The sequence below is a fragment of the Equus caballus genome, chromosome 3 (genome assembly GCF_041296265.1).
Source record: "Equus caballus isolate H_3958 breed thoroughbred chromosome 3, TB-T2T, whole genome shotgun sequence".
NCBI classification, from domain to species: domain Eukaryota; kingdom Metazoa; phylum Chordata; class Mammalia; order Perissodactyla; family Equidae; genus Equus; species Equus caballus.
The window spans coordinates 43,988,477-44,005,188 of record NC_091686.1 but is presented as its reverse complement, the minus strand read 5'-3'; the positions used below and the strand labels follow the sequence as shown (position 1 = coordinate 44,005,188).

Sequence of the window (16,712 nt, the reverse complement as noted above, 5' to 3'; positions counted from 1 at the left end):
CTAGGACCAGAGGACAAAGTAAGCAAGATTAAATCTAATTAAGGTGCTAAGCATTTTATAAAATAATTACAAAATCCAGAGTGAAGGAGACCTGGCTTACAGGGTTACAGGAAGATGCCCAGGGAGGGGGAGGAGCAGTCACGGGCGAGTCACGGGCACTGGAACTTGGGCTACGTGAAGACAAAGTATAATACTGAAGGGGAAATAACGGAAGTACTAATAGCATTATGTTTTTGTGACGAACAGGTATATCTTTTCCAGTTGATTTGTTTGCTGGGGGGGGGAAGGAAAACACAAGATTAATTACGTGCCAGGCATCATGCTGAGCACTGACAAGATGAACAGATAAGGCCTTGCCCTCAATGATTTCACACTTAGAATATTTACTGCAATTATTTGTCATACATTGTAGCATGTACAAAGTATAAGAAGCAGTGCAGACAGCTGTGCCTGAGGGGATCAGTGTTACCCAGAAGAGGGACACAATAATGAGCCAGAGTGTTCCATGCAGAGATAAATACAGAGCCTGAAAGGTATCGTTGGGATTTTTAAGTAGTTCAGTTTACTTCAGTCAACTTTACATAGACCAAACCCAGGAAGCACTGAGAATGCACATATGAATAAAAAATGTTCTCCCTGCTCCCAAGACCCTGTATTGGAATACATTGGAGAGACTTAAAACAAAGTCAGTACAATGTGACATATGCTATACACACTTTTGAAATTCATGCAATAAGGGGCAAATTCCATAATATATAAAGAGTTCCTAGAAATTAGTAAGAAAAAGATCAATCACCAGACACAGGATTAGCATAATCAGATGTTCATTTTAAAATGATCACTCTGCTGACAATGTGGGAAAATTAATGGATGAGAGAGGACACGTTTGAAAGCAAAAAGGCTAATGTTGGGGCTACTTCAGCACTCCGTGAGGAATCTAAAAGACCTGAGCTGAATGACAGGTTTAATTAACTGGATGGATGGAGGTAACATCACCCAGCAGGAAACACTGAGCAACAAGTACCCCACTTTATTTTCACCACAGCCATCCACAGCAAATCCTATAAATAGGGTTGAGAGAAAGCTCCAGAGAAAAGACTAGGTTGCAAATACACATGTTGTTAGTCATCTGCCTATAATCAGTAGTCAATCCTCTGAGAGTAAGGAGATGAAATTGCCTGGAAGAACTTGTAAAGGGATAAAGCAACATCAGGATTTAGGATTCAGTCAAAAGGAGCTGGAAAACAAGTCAGAGGCAAGAGGAAATCCATGAAAGCCAATAAGGACATTTCAAGAAGAGACAGCTCATCATGTCAAATATCACAGAAGCCAGCAACTGGACAGTCATTGCTGACCTTTGCCAAAATGTCTCAGAGAGGTGGCAGAGGTCCCCAGACTACAATGGATTTGACAGTGGGTAGAAAGTAAGGAAGTGTGAATTTTAATGCAGGTTACTGCTAGATGCAGAAAGCTTCGCTTTCAAAGGAGCTGTCCAACAATAAAAAGAACAATAACTAACATGTATGGAGGGCTCTTTTCCAGCAGGCACAGGGCAAGCATTTCACATACAATTCCCCTTATGTTACAACCACCTTGCAAAATTAGTGTTATCGTTTCCACTTTTCAGTAAGAAAAATTGGATTCAGTGTAGTTACCTGACTTCCCCATGGACACACAGCTGGCACACAAGGAAAGCAGGATTTAAATGCAGGTTTGTCAAACTGTAAACCAATATTCTTTTCACACTCTGATGCTGCCTACCCATCACTGGAAAAATTTGGAGGGGTCAGGGGAGGCTTACTAACCATTTAACAGGAAGGTCTTTTTTTTTGGAAGACAGTTTAGTTGATTTCTAAGGCTTTTTCCAGCTTCAACAGCCCAGGATCCTGCTTCATACACCTTGCGGGCAGATGAGCTACAACAGCTAGAGAATTCCAGGTGTCACTGGTATCATCACTCCTTTTGCAGCACCCTTTATGCCATCTTCATTTAAAAATAAGCCCATGTCCTAACGATCTGCCTATATATACTACACACAGAGAAGATTAATAGTGGTTCCGTTTGCTTTTGCCAAGAAAATCAAAGTACAGTCTATGAAGACAGTTAATTATTCCCTTTTCTGTACTCCATAGCATGTTGCATCTTCTGCCATTAAAATAATTACAACTTATATTGTGATCTGCTTCTCCACCCACCCCCCCACCCCCCACATTGGACAGTAACCTTCAGAGATTGCCTACTTTATATTAAGCCTCGAGAACACAGCACAGAGCCAGGCAAAAGAGGGCACTAAAACTTTGATGCATACATGGACAGGATGGAAGGATGGATGGTTTGGTAAGTAAAGGAAAGAATATTTTTTCAACAACCATTCTAAACTCAATAATGGATTAGTTAATCTGTTTACCGACTGGGAAATCACAATTACATCACACTTCAGAGCAGCAGTATGGAAAACTGAGTGATACTTACAAGAAGCATGGGATACGGTTTAAAAAGAGACGTGAAAGTTCACTCTCAAAAAGGCTCCTGAAATACAGGATTTTTCCTGGATTCAGTATCACCCAAAGGTAAAAAAATTTAGTCAATTCCCTAAATTATTTTTGAAAGATCAGTTACTTTTGAAACTTACATTAAAGGTCATCTTATCGTAAATAAATAACTAATCATGGAATTTCAGACATGACATACTTTGAAATCTCCCCAGAGGTGCCACGCTGTACGTCTCAAGATCTACTGAACCCAAAGATCTGGCTGGCAAAGGCAAACTCCCTAGTCACAGGCCTGTTTTTCTTTCAAGACGCACATGACATGACATTCACTCGCACAAAACACTAGCACGAGTGAATCCAGATTCTAACAAACTATCCCCAAAAACGTTCACAGAAATAAAGCAAACACTGCCACAGATTACAAGAATGCATAATTTTCACTGTGATGAAAAGGTCTATGGGTATGATCGAGAAGACTGCATGATCGAGAAGACTGCAAGCTATGCCAAACACCCGCCATGAAAGCTCAGCTTCACCCCTTCCTCACCTGCACGAGAAAACACATCAGAACGCAAGCAAAAGCAACATTTTAGTGTGGAACTTGAATCCACCCTACTTTATATACAGATATTTTTAAATAAGTCATTTGCAAACTTCTGAAGGTTGCTATCAGTGGCTGTTAATACTTCACAGCTGAGTGTAACACAGAAATGTGTTGTGACACCATAGTTGGAAGTCACTGGCCTCTTTTAGGCCTCAGTGAAACTTAAACTAGTTATCAAATTACAATGGAACTCACTGGGTTAGCCACATTCAATGGCCTTAAGAGTTGTTTATCATCAACCTCCAAAGACTAGGAGCCAGGTAAGAGCAGGCAGAGGAGGCAGGTTGGGCTCTGGTCAAGTGGGGTGCCTTCTGAGTTGCCTTTGTGATGGGATTTGAAAAGTAAACAAGGGACTTGGCTGGTCCTCAATGACCCCACTGCCATCATCATGGTGTCATGCTATTATGCTGTCTTTATTACTTGCTTGTATTACCAATAAAAGCAAGCAAAATGAAAGCAACACCTCTAGAAAGTCAATTAAACTTCATCTGCCATCCAGGTTTTCTGAAAAGCTCCTACTGATAGAGTCAATTAGGTATTTGACGCCTTAGAGCTGTAGGGGGACTGGGAGAAGACACAATCGGAGGGGATTTCAATAGGAAGGGCATGAGGAGTAAGCACCAACACAGCGCAGTCCTCATCCAGCCAAGTGACACCATGGGAGGGATTCTGGACGGGGCAAGCCAGTGGGAGGGATTCTGGACGGGGCAAGCCAGTGGGAGGGATTCTGGACCGGGCAAGCCAGTGAAGGACCTGCGCTCCAGCAAGTTTAAAGGTTAGCGTGAAGACACAGAAGGACAAGGCAGAATACGGACACCACCAAGCCCAAGGTGCTGGAGGCTCCATGGTTTCACAGGGATGAACCTTTGCTCACTTCTCCATCTTCAAGAGACCCTGACAACCCAACACGGTTTTCAAGGAAGGATACTAGGATGCAGAAGGACCCAGACACCATGCCACGTGGGGAATAGCTAGAAGACTTACATGAAAGCTCTTTTTAATATCTAATAAGCTCTCTTGTGGAAGACAGATAAGGCTCATTTTACAGACCTCTATAGGGCAATACTAGGAACAATGGATGTGAACATTGAGGTCAAACCTAAGGAAACATTCTGGCAAGCAGAAATGGTGAGGATAGAGCAGGAGGTCTTAGGAAGCAAGGAGCTCCTCCTCACGCGATGTGTTCACACAGCGGTGGGATCATCATCCACCAGGGAGAATGGACAGGGCGCTCCACGCTGGGGATGGCCTGAGCTAGATGTCTGATGCACCCTCAATTCTGAGAGTCCGATTTGTTTGTTTTGCTCAGCCTCAGACACGAGCAAGGGTAACAGATGAAAGGTTCCCCATGCCTCCCAGCCCCTCTCCCCAGGACAGCATCAGAGCACTGGCTCTGGCCACATGGGAAGTCAGATTTCCAAAGTTTCTTCCAACTTCAAAATTACCTAATTTTAGATTTAGATCACATTTAATAACCCAAATAAATGAGAATCACTTATTCTCTCCGTTCAAAATATCCCCGTAATCCATGCCCATGTTAAATGCCCTTGAATGGTTAAAAAAAAAAAAGTCAGCTAAATCCCTGATGCGTTCAAATAGCATTTTCTCTTACTCAGCTGATAGTTGCGAACATCTGAGCGGGACCCACCGTAGATAGAGACTCTTTAATATTTGAAATCTACAGTTAAATCACCACTCAACCTTTTCTTATTCAGACTGAATAATCTCTCAGATCCTGTCATGATTTTATGTCCTTTAATCACTCAGGAGAGGACCTTTCTTTTTTTAACAAACTCCAAATTTTCCACATCCATTTCCAGAAATGCACATGGAATGAGACAGAGCACTCAGGTAGAACTCTGACCAGAGGTGGGGGCAACAGAGAGGTTCCCTCCTGGCTGCTGAAGGCTAAGTGGTAGGAGTCGACAACGATGAGCTCTTCTGTGGGAAACTACAGTTTCCCCAGTCTTACACTCCTTGAAAGGAAAGTACCTCTGCACTAGTGGGACAGATGAAATCCTGGCCCATTAACCAGAGCTTGGAGAGCCCTGGTCAGCTTGCTGTAATGGGGAGCCACATGACCAAGTCTGGGCGAGGGCAGGTGCAACGGTCCTCTCTAAGAAGCGGGAGGAGAGCAGGTGCCTCACTGCACTGCCCCCTGGTGCAGTGGATCCCAGAGCCGAGTTTTCCTAAAAACATTCACCACACAGACATGCCATCAAGAGAGCGGACTCACAAGCAGCCTGTACTCATGCGATAAGCCTGAAGATTTTTTTTTCAGTATCACACAGACATTTCTGATTGGGGCCTGTGGCCTGTTTTACATCTCTGCTCTGATTCCTAAATGTATTCATTTGCATTTGTGCATTTCTCTAAGCAAGCAATATAACTGTGAAGTCAAATCTGGGCCTCCCAGATGCTTGTCACAACGTTGTATCCCAGCCTGGCATCATCACCAGCCCTCCTGAGGAAGAAACCACTGCCTACCTGTATGCCCTGTAACTGACAAAGAGCCACTGAGAACCAAGCACCTCGGGGTAAGGGAGCCACTCCTCCAGTTACGCTTCCACAGGCTGGCTTTCTGGGCAAAAAGCATATGATCCCAGTTAATGAAACAGAGTATTTCAAAAACTCATGTGAAAAACCTTCTATAGGACTGGCACCTAAAGATCCAGAAACTCATCAGATGTTTGCAAGCTGCCCATGATATAAGATCCACCAAACTTCCTAAGAGAAAAAGAACTCTATAATTTAGAAATATAAATTCCTCTTATCTTTTATCTCTAATTTCATGCTTTCAACAACCATGCATCAAATGCCTATTCCTTAGCAGACACTGTGCTAGGACTAAAGATAAAAGGTAAATGGAGACAGCCCCCTCTCCTGGGCTCTCCACTTCCGGGGAGGAGGGGCAGACAGGTAAAGAAATCATCACAGAAGATGCTCTGTTCCAGACGTCCTCTGTGGGAACCAAGAGGCTGAGTCCCTTTACTCCAGGTGAGGGTTTCAGGAGATGTGGGTCCCAGGGGAGGCGACAATTGAAATGAAGCTTAAATGAGGAGAATTAAATGATAAGAACTCTTATCATGCCAATAATCAGACCCACACAGAGAGGTATGTGCATACTTTATTAGCACTGAATATGCAAAACAGACCAACAAGGCCAGGCTTAATAATAAAAAAATTTTTAATTCCTTTGTAAAAAGCAAAAAGCGCAACAACACAAACTTAAAGTCCCAACTCAGGTTCTGTCATTTTAAGAGAACACATAGTGCTTTTAATTTAATTTGATAAAATGGCATAGCCTACAAGATGTTTAAAAACAATGTCAGTGGATGGCTTAAAGCCCACTTAGCGAATACAAGGAGTCAGCAGAGTTGCTGCCACTTCTTTTTTAACTTGTCACAGCCCAGATGTCCACCCACAGGAGGGCATCCAATGACGTTGTGGGGCCCAGAGGAGGGCAGGAGGTTATGTCGGAGAAGGCTGCATTTCTGGATTACAAAAGCATTACAGAAAATGATAAATTGAGATGTAAACAAAGGAAGAGGGTTTGGTTTGGTTTTCATGAAATTTGCCAGGCCATTTTCTCTTCAAGTCCAAGTCTGGACAATAATTAAAATATATAAATCACCCCATAAATCAAACACTGAATGATTAACATATCTTTTTTCACTTGTCAAAAACTGACCAGCCTAAGGAGAAATGCAACAAAAACAAAGAAAGCTTTCAAGTTCAAGCTAATATGCTAAGTTGAAAAGGACTGACAAAAAGCCAGTCCAAATGACCAAACGACAAAACTGCCCTCAATCTAATTGTGTCACCTTATTAATGCCTGCTTCTCATACTCAACTCCCTGATACGGCTGAAGAAGAAAGCGTTTCAATTCACCAGTCAGTCACCACACAGAACCATTTACAAAGAATCGGAACTTAACATAATGTACTCAAAATAAACATGTAACTTGTTTCCATTTATTGTTTGAGGCACATGAGAACTTTGCAATGCCTCAATCATTCATAAGAATTTATTCAGTGCATAATAATCAAGGCATTAAGTTAGGCACCATTAGCTCAATGACCAAATTATTCAAACTAAAACTTTGAAGACACATGTTAACAAATAATTTTATGTAACTTCCAAGTATATGCAGCCACCTGGGAGACACAGTTTACACACTGACACACTAGAATTTCTAAAACATTCTAATTCTACAGAGAGACAACTGAACATTTTAAATCAGTAGTAGCTCCTCTCAAAAAAAAAAAAAAAAAAAAAACTGGGGCTATATAGAGACTCTTTAAGTCTTAGAATCTCGGAGCTGACGGGAATGTTTTCTCAGTTTAGCTCCGTATGAATAAAACTCTTTAAACATCAACCATCATTATTCTGGTCTCATAACTGTAGAAAGTACCTGAAGTTGACAAACATTTTAAGGCGGTCCATCACAATGTGGAGCAGCTGCTAACATAAATCTCTGACGTCGACTTGCCTGCTCGCCTCCTTTGCAGACATGCACAGAATCTCCAGTTGCAAGCAGCAGAAGTTCACAGAAAGTCAGACAGACCATCTTTTTAAAGGAGACTTGTAATATCCCTTGCTGTGAGGCAAAAGCATGGATTATGGGAATAAAAAAAGAAAAACAAAGTTCTATTCCTCTTTAGGATGGTCTCCAAAAGGATCCATCTAATTCCAAAAATGCAGGATTTGAATAAACGATTCCTGCTTCCTCAGTCAGGGTTTGCATTTTGTTAACATCCAAGGCTTCACCTACCTGAGTGCACATTTATGTGAAACAGAGTTGAGATCGCAGCAATAGTCTAGGCCCACAAGCTGATAGTCCCTCTGATTAAGCCATTATTCAGAACACCTAACCCCAGAGAAACAGGAAATTTTTTATTTCACTTCTTACATGAAATAAAATTGATGGTTTATCAATGAACACAGCTTGATGAATTCATGAGATGGAAATAGTGCTAAATAAAATGGGTTGAAAATGCTGAAAATGTTCAGACTACTGAAGCCTTAGTTTACAGATTGAAATTCTGTTTCAGTGGCTATATCATTCCCACCTGATGATTGTCCTTAAAAAAGAAGTGGAACACTGAAGCAGCAGTGGCTGCCATTTTCACTTGAGCTGCCTCTAGAAATTAATGGAACCCTCAAACCAGAGCAACAGTATGAGTCCAAAGAGACTTACCATAACACCCTTCAAAATAAAAGTAAATAAAGCTCCTCAGCAGGAGACTGTCTTATTTCTATTTCTGTGCATGTATTTACCTGAATAGAAAACAGCATTTAACAGTTTTCTGTTAGGAACCTCATGCCAAGATCAAACCAGATTGTAACATTTATCATGAGACTTTATATTTCTGCTAAATACAGAGACATAAAAGCTTCTCCTAATAAAGCTATTTTATATAGCTAGTAATTCAGTAAAGCAAAATTCAAAACAAAATGTGATTATCTTAAATATAGGAAAAGAAGTGACAGTTTCAAACAGATTTTCAAGAGAGAAGAGCACCTTTGCTAAAGGAAAGAATTTGCTGACACTTACCGGCCGTTCTATCTATTCTCTCTCCATTTCTTCAACCATAAAGTAAGCGTCACCATAAACTACTGTTGTCAACCCAAGATATTTATGGATTTCAATATTAATGGTTCTGACTACTCTTGAGTGACCCTGAGAATACACTAACACGTTGTCATTTGTAATTCCATGTCAGCACTGACTGAATTGTCATGCCCAAGCAAGAAGACCAAGTATGACCACTCGGGCTCTCAAATCCCATTTAATGATCCTCTGGTTCTCAAGTAGTGAGTGCAACGATTACCCTTTTATGTATGGGGAAAGTAGCCAGTGACACTGTAATAGGTAACAGTGGAATTAAGAAAGGTGGAATTCAAAATATCACTCTGTCTCTCTTGAATATCGAGAATGCTACACCAAAAAGTTGCTGAAAAAACTGACAAAATTTTTTTTTAGTATTTATCAAAGTTTCATATCATGAATCATCATCATTCTTTATAATTCTGGAGGTGTGCAATAGTTTCACAAAACTTTCAAAATGGTAATTTAACTGGATTTGCTAAAAGGAGAGGATGTCTAGAAAAATGTTGTTTACCAATGAGGTCACTCTAAATGGATTCTTTATTTGGTTTCATAATTAGTTTCAACTTTACACATAGCTGACACAAAAAATATAAGGAAAAGCACAAGAGACCAATTATGAAAGTTACAAATGTACAGTTTATCAAAGTCATATTTCATATCTCTAAAATTACAATAAAGACAGGTCATAAAGAAACATATTTTAAAAAGGCATATTTTTAAACTAATATAAACAAATCTTGGAGTAAACTTTTAACTAGATTCTAAGGTGTTACTTTTTTCACATTTTAACCAGACGTCTTACAACGAATTACTCGTTTAAAGTAGAGGTTCTTCCCCACAGTTCCTCAAAAACTACTATTTTGTAAATGTTAATTCTTCTAATTAATGGCATTTTGGAATCACTGGAATTTCTCTGAATCCCAGTCTCAATTGTTGCTTTAAGCCTTAAGTTTACAGAACGTTCTGAAAACAATGCTCTTGTGTTATATCTTACAGTAGAAATCCTGAAAGGAAATATTAATGAACAGATCAATCTAATTTGTAAGTAACAGCATTAATTTGCATGTCGTTCACGAAGTCCTGAAAAGAATTTGTTCTCTTAAGCACACTATATATGCTCAAATGGTGCTGTTTATAGTACTAAAACTTAGATTAGCAGAGCCCTTTCTCCACATCCAGTGCTGATGTAAACTTCAGCACCAAGCACTGATGTTTAATCACAGTAGGTTTCAATTAATGACACTGAATTAATGAGGTTTTATTATACTCAAATGGAAAACCAGATACATGGAATAACTCGACCAACAGTAACAAACGTCAGTAAAATAAATTCACAATGAGCTCTTCTTGACACACCACAAAGAAATGGCATTATTTAATACTCCATTTCAAGATCCAAACACAACACTTCACTGATGTAGCATATTTTTGTTTTCTTTTTAAGTAGTATTGCCAATTTCACTCAACTAGAAACCCTGCTGGCTTAAATCCTTGTTTACTTAATATTTTACTTAGCTACCATCTTCTTGCTTATACGATCTTAGATATGTTTTCAGAACTTCCCTACACGCACTGTGTCTACAGAATAGTATATAAGCTGACAATACAGAGAAAGACAACTCCTTTTTTGCATTCGCTGCATCCAAAAGCAATATGACACACAGCACTGGAGTTCCCTACCTAGAGTTTTTGAGAAATTCCCCAAAACTCCTCCCAGGAGTTTATCCCTCAAAACCACCTGCCGTGGCATCTGGAATTTCTACCATTAAAATCAGCTTGGATTAAGGCAGAAGGCCCCTTACAAAACACCTGGAGACGCGAACAAAAGGAAAGGCAAGAGACATAACACAACAAGGCACTCATCACACAGTTCAATCTCCTCCACGTATTTCACGGTCACAGCACAGCTCCACAGCCAGGAGGCAATTTTAGGGCCAGACCAGACGAGGGGTTCAAGGCAGACACAGGCAAGAAGAAAGGAAGAGAGGCCAAAGTTTGGAACGAGGCCTGCGGAGCACCACTGCAGGGAAAAACCCGACTATGTCGAGGGGGAACAGTTATTCCTCCATTTATCACACTCCGTCTTTTGCCTTACAGTTATGCAATGTCGCTTTAAAAGAAAATGTGAAACAGTAAATGGATCAAATTATTCTGATTTCCAACAAATGGCATTACCAAGACATTTTCTCTGAATTTTTACACTTTCCATTGTTTTTATCCAAGAACAGTCAAAAAGAAACAGCACCAATTTTGCTAAATGAAGTAACTTTTTCCTGAGGTAAATGAATGCTTTTCATCCTCAATGCTGCCATTCCCTTTCATTTTTAAGGTTTAGAAAACTGATTAGGGACTCTGAACACACTCCAGAAGATGCTGCAAACCTGAAAAATTGCAGAATGAGTTGAAACAAACTCAATCCACCTTTCTAAAGTTGCATTCTGGAAGTACAAACCAAGAAAGCCAACACATCATCATACTACTGCAAACAAAACCACAAGCACAGCTTTATTTGTAAAAAGCAATTTGTTAAACAACAAAAGCCAGGTCACACTAATGAAGATGACTCTGAACAAACGCCATGGCATGCCATGGTGATGATGATCCAAAATATTTCTCACTTCTGTACGTAAGCAAATACTACTATCTGTACACTGTGAAAAGAGAGAAAGCTTAAAAAGCTCATAAGTTTCGCCAAAGATACCCTTTACTGCATTAAAGAATAAGTCAATTTCAGACCGCTGACAAGAAGTTCTAACAAAATTTAGCGTAAAGTCATGTTTTTGTGAACTATGTATTATCTAATTCTCGTAAAAATGAAAAATCATTTGGTATTCTCTTTTCCATTCAGTATATCTGTACTTCCTACTCATATTCAAAGGGAAGTGCTATTTCATAGAAGACTGATAATCAAAATTATCTCAAATAATCGTAAAACTCATATGTGTGACAAAATGTTTAATCCAGTATTTTAAAAAGCCAACAACATAAAGTCTATAAGAAAGCATAGGAGAAATAGGAAGAGTGTGTCCATCTTAGAATCAGGATTCAGCAACAAAACTTTTTTCTATAAACAAAATTTCACATTTAAAATTTCACATCAAGATCCGTATCAAAACAAATACATACTTAATTTTTCCTATTTTGAGTATATTACCCACACTTGCAAATCAGTTCTGCAAAAATATGCAAACCAGATTTGTGGAATTATGGGTGGATAGGTACCCTTATAATGAAAAGCCATTTATAATAATATTTATAATATTGCATTGGAAGAAAGCAAGATGAAATGGCCATGGAATGGTTGAATGGGCTCTTTCACATTAACTAGTAAAGACACCTAGCCAGAACGTACGAACAATTATTTTTACATTCTTCGCTTGATGACAATTTTACATTTACATTAAGAATCCACACTTGTGATTTAAAATAAGGAACATGACCTTATGTGCACAAGACTGTTTTTTATTTAACTGCAGACACGTTTACTGCTATCATTTGAATTGTAAGCTTTACATTAATTGTTTTGAAAACAGGTGGTCGTAACATACAGACTGGAGTTACACCTAAACAGCACACACTAGAGAGAGACTTGTTGGTCTCTATTTCAGCAGAGTCTTAATTTTTGAAAACGTCAACAAAAAGCCCTTAATACAAAACATAGTTCTGCTGAATGAATGTGAACTGACTGTTGACATGAGGATCCACGCCTGCAGAAAGAATAACTGTGCATCCGTAGTCCTATTTCAAGTCATATTTGCAGAGGTATTTCCTATTTTCTTAGGTGTATGAATACTGCACTGAACCAGGAATGGTTCTAATATAACCAACACAAAAGAAGATATTTATTCTGTTTCTTAAAAATGAGAACACAATTTCTCCCATCACCACGAACGAACACACGTATTACTTTAAAAACTGAGCAAACCTGAATGGAGCGATGAATAGTTCCAAAGCCCCAGAAGAACTTATGCATCCTAGTCTTTAGGCTGCTGGGTTACTTCACTAAGTGCTCATGGTGCAAATGACTTTATTGCCTTGCGCTCTAGTTGCATGCTCTGGCCACATTAGATCCTATCTCTGTTCTACATACAACACACACACTCTCTCTCTCTCTCTTTCCAATTTCAGAGGCCAGCTCCGCGCCTAGCCCAAGCCCGTCCCTGCTTTGCTCTGGAGTCCTGACCCAGGAATGAGGAATACTACTTAATCCTGGATGATCTGCTCTGCTGTCTCGTCCTTCCAGGATTCGTAGCACGGTTCCTCCCCCACTCCACACAGAAAACAACGAGGACGGCGGACGCCCACCGCGCGACACTGCCTGTTCCGTTGCTCACCCCACGCATCCCGGCTTCTCTTCACCAGAAACCCCAGAGCCATCCCCGCCAGGGGTCTGCGATCCCCGGGCAGGGGAGGAGGGCCAGCCTCAGGAATCCACCAGCCCGTGGACAAGGGGGTCCCGGAGCAGGGAGGGGGCGCGCGGGCGAGGTCACCCCGGGAGGTGTGCTCCACGCGGACCTGGCAAGCGCCTGACGGGCCGGCGGGGGCACCGGGGGCGCCGGGGCGCGCGGCCAGGGCCCGCGGGGGAATCCCAGGCGGGGGCGGTGCCCCGGTCGCCCCCTCCCCCGCCCCGCTCCCCCGCGCTCCCCCGCGCTCTCGCGAGCGCTGTGCAGGCCCTTCCAGGGCGCGGGCGAGGGGGAGGGGGCGCGGAGGGGGCCCTGCCCGAGCGAGGCGGCCGGCGGAGAGCCACGGCCACATAAAAATGCCACATTAATTTTTTAAAAGCCATAAATCACCCCTCCCTCTGCAAAAAAAACCATAAACCCGATCCCATGCAAGCCTGCAGCAGCCACCCACTTCCTATTTCTGTCACAGCAGCTACACCCTGCCAGCAACCACCCCCGGGCGCCCCCTCCCGCCGCCGCCACCCCCGCCGCCGCCTCCCCGCGGCTCAGCCATTTGCCAAGCGACGCCCCCGTCCGCAAAAATGCCCCCCGCGGGCCGGGTGGGTGGCGTGGGGGCAGGGCGCGCGTGGGAGGGGCTCCAGGGTTGCACAATATCCTAGAAGGTCGGCGGCCGGAGCAGAAGCCGGGGCGGGGGAAGGGCGCGAGCCGCCGGGAGCTGCGGCACGGCCCCCGGGCGCCGCGGCGCGCAGCTTACCTTTCACCACCCTGTCGGTCGTCGACAACTTGGGGTCAATTGCCTTGGGCTCGGACATCTCCAGCCGCCGGAGCACAGCGACGCGCTGCTCGTCCGTCCGACTGCACACCCCGACCGGACCGGCGGGCCAGACCCTCCGCGCCGCCGCGCTGCACGCCGCTCGCCGGGAGCTCCGCGCCGAGCGGCTGGAAAGTTGCTGCCTTCTCCGCGCGCGCCGCCGCCGCCAGCCCCGCCGACTCCGCTCCGGGCTGCGCGCGTGTGGTGGTTATTTATTTATTTTCCGAGCACGCCTCTCGCTTCTTCTTTTATTCTTGGGGGAAGGGGGATGGGGAGGAGGAGCGCAACCGAGCACCCACCCTGGCGCGGAGACCGGGCACCGCGGAATGGAGCCCCACGCGCGCACACTGCCGGGATTAAAGCCGATCACATGGGGCGGGCCGGGGGCGAGCGAGGAGAGGCAGGGCCGCGATGTCAGTGCCACCAGCCGCGCCTCGGCGTCCCCGGCGGCGGAAAGGCGGCCGCCGCTGCCGCCGCCGCCGCTGCTTCCCCACACCGAGCGCCGCCGTCCGCAGCCGCCGGAGACGTCCCGCTCCGCGCTCGCCACGCTCCCCTCCGCCGCCCGCGCGCCTTCACTCACAGGCACAGCCGCGGAGCTCGGCAGACAGTCCCGGCACAACCTCCCCGCCGCCGCCGCCACCGCGCCCGCCTCCGCCGCCGCCTCCGCCCCTTCCTCCTGCCGGCCCCCGCCTCCCGCGCCCCGGCCGCCGCCTCCTCCCCGCGGAGCCCACCCGCTCCCGCCCCGACGTCGGAGCTGCGGGCGCTCGTTGGCTGGCGCGCGCGTCACTCACGGCCTCCCCGCTCGCCCCGCCCCCTGCCGCGCCGTCCCCGCCCCGCGATCTGTTTTCTCCGCGGCCAGTCGGGCGGGCTTGCTCCTCCCCCGCCCGGTCCCCGCTCAGGTGTCAGTGTGGCTGCAAGGCTGGGATTAGGGAAGGAGAATGGGCGGGGGGTCGCGCTGGGAGGAGAGGGGCTCCACCCCAACCCACTGGGCTTCCGCCCCTGCCCCGCGCACACACCCCGGCCGCGCTGGCAGCCGTGCCAGGCCAGCCCGGCTCAGCCGCAGTGTGAGTAGCCCGGTGCCAAGGGTGTCCCGGGTGTGTGCGTGGCCCGCGAGAGGGCACGAAGGGAGGAGGCGGGGAGAAGGGAAGGGGTGGGGCGAGCGGCCGAGGGAGGGCGGGGGAAGGAAGAGCGCGAGGGGCTCGGGCCGCCGCACCGCGGCTGTCGCTGCCGCAGCTGTCCTGGGGGCATCGCCAAATCGGCGACGAATAAACAGCTTACCTTGGGGAGACGGGCTCTGCCTGTGATGAGTGTACGGTGGTTTTTGCTGTTGGGGCTTTTTTGTGGGCGGTGTGGTGGTTATTAATGTTTCCCACCCATGCACCCACACCTTCCGAGGAGGGGGCCGCCCTCGAGCGCCGAGGGCCGGGGACGTGGCGGGTGTGCGGGGCGCTAGGGGACGTGGAAGCAGGCTCTCCAAGGAGGATGGGGACAGGCATCCAAGCCACCCCGGGCAGCTCTGAGTCACCCGGGGCAGCCCTGCCGGTCTCCAGGGAGAAATGAGAGGGCGGGAGAAACGCCGGAGAGGGGCGCCTTTTCCCTGTTCACACGCGCTCACGCAGCCACTGGTCGGGACTGGTGACACCACATCTCCCTTCCCCACTGCTTCCAATCACCCGACACCCACTTGGTGCTCCCGATGCCTGCAGGGCCTCGAAGCCCACGGTGGATCGGCACTCGCGTTGGAAGGAGACCAAAGGAAAGAATGCGGGATGCGGGAGGCCACAGAGTGACAGTAGCCCAGATCTCCTCTCTGACCTGCCTGCCGCGCCACGGAATGAGGAGCAGGTCTCCCCCTCTGCCAGAAGGTCACCTCCGCACAGACCCTCGCAGACTAACCGCAACGCCAAGGACGAGCCAGGAGGTTGGAGCCTCTTTGGGAATAATGGAGAGAGCTGAATAAATTTCTCACCCTTCATCCTTCCTGTTTTATTTCCAAATTCCTTCAGTATCAGGTTTTTCCTGTTTTCTGGATTGGACCATGAGCCCAGTAAAAGGCCTAATGAAAGACTTAGGGAGCTAGGAGATGGAGCCAGAAGTGTTTTGGGGACAGGGATTAGATTAAAATTAACACTTGGAAATAAGGTTTAGGAATTAACTGATGGCGCTGGAGTGTGGCTTGAACAGTGTGGCCTGCAAAGAATAGGAGTTCACACTGGAAGGCAGGTGAGCCTCTGTGGAGGGCTCCTAGCAAAAGGAGACCATGCGGGGTGTGTGCCTCTGGCTCCAAGATTTTGCTGCCCAGCTTGCAACCCCAGGATAGTGTGTGGTAATTAGGCAGACAGTACGTTTAATAAATATGGATTGTGCTCCTTTTATATGCCAGACACTATGGTAGATAATTTGTCCGGGAGCCGGGGGTCGTATTTTTAAATGGTCCTTGCCCTGAATAAAGCCTAGAGTCCAGTAGAACTGTCGTAAAATTTGAGCTCAAGAAGAGCTTGTTGAAAACAGCCTCCTGAGCACAGCAGGGCTAGTTGCTAAGGCAGATTTGGGAAGTTGGTCCCTGGCCAGATGGCACAGAGGGAGGCAAGGATGCCAAGACCTGTGGGTGAAGAAGAGAGCCTGCTTGAGGCAAGAGAGGAAACCCTGTTCAGGGATGCTCACTTCCAAGGCCACAATGTTCTCTCCCACATGTCGCAAACAGAGATGCAGTTCCCACCGTTATTTGGACTCACTTTTCAGGTTTAGGAAAAACATCTTTGAACCAAGATCAGAAGGCTTAAAATGT

General features: G+C 45.6%; 2 protein-coding genes across 9 annotated transcripts in view; one reads left to right on the top strand and one right to left on the bottom strand.

Annotated features, from left to right (window-relative positions):
• PPP3CA (protein phosphatase 3 catalytic subunit alpha) overlaps nucleotides 1-15,521 on the bottom strand; it is a 287,954-nt gene extending 272,433 nt beyond the window's left edge. For 2 of the 8 annotated variants that reach the window (XM_023637650.1, XM_023637651.1), the window contains exon 1: nucleotides 13,045-13,480. In XM_023637650.1, the coding sequence (XP_023493418.1) occupies nucleotides 13,045-13,465 (421 nt within the window). In that variant the 5' untranslated portion in view covers nucleotides 13,466-13,480. Of the gene's footprint in view, nucleotides 1-3,291; nucleotides 3,410-12,635; nucleotides 13,481-15,202 lie in introns of those variants that run through there. The other 6 variants (XM_070263369.1, XM_070263363.1, XM_070263371.1 and 3 more) reach the window with 6 other exon arrangements.
• On the top strand, nucleotides 13,540-15,899 carry LOC111772993 (serine/arginine repetitive matrix protein 1-like). Its single transcript, XM_070264119.1, has 2 exons — nucleotides 13,540-14,988; nucleotides 15,631-15,899. The coding sequence occupies exon 1, from the start codon at nucleotides 13,540-13,542 to the stop codon at nucleotides 14,851-14,853; it is 1,314 nt and encodes a 437-aa protein (XP_070120220.1). The 3' UTR covers nucleotides 14,854-14,988; nucleotides 15,631-15,899.
• Nucleotides 15,900-16,712: the final 813 nt, after the last annotated feature.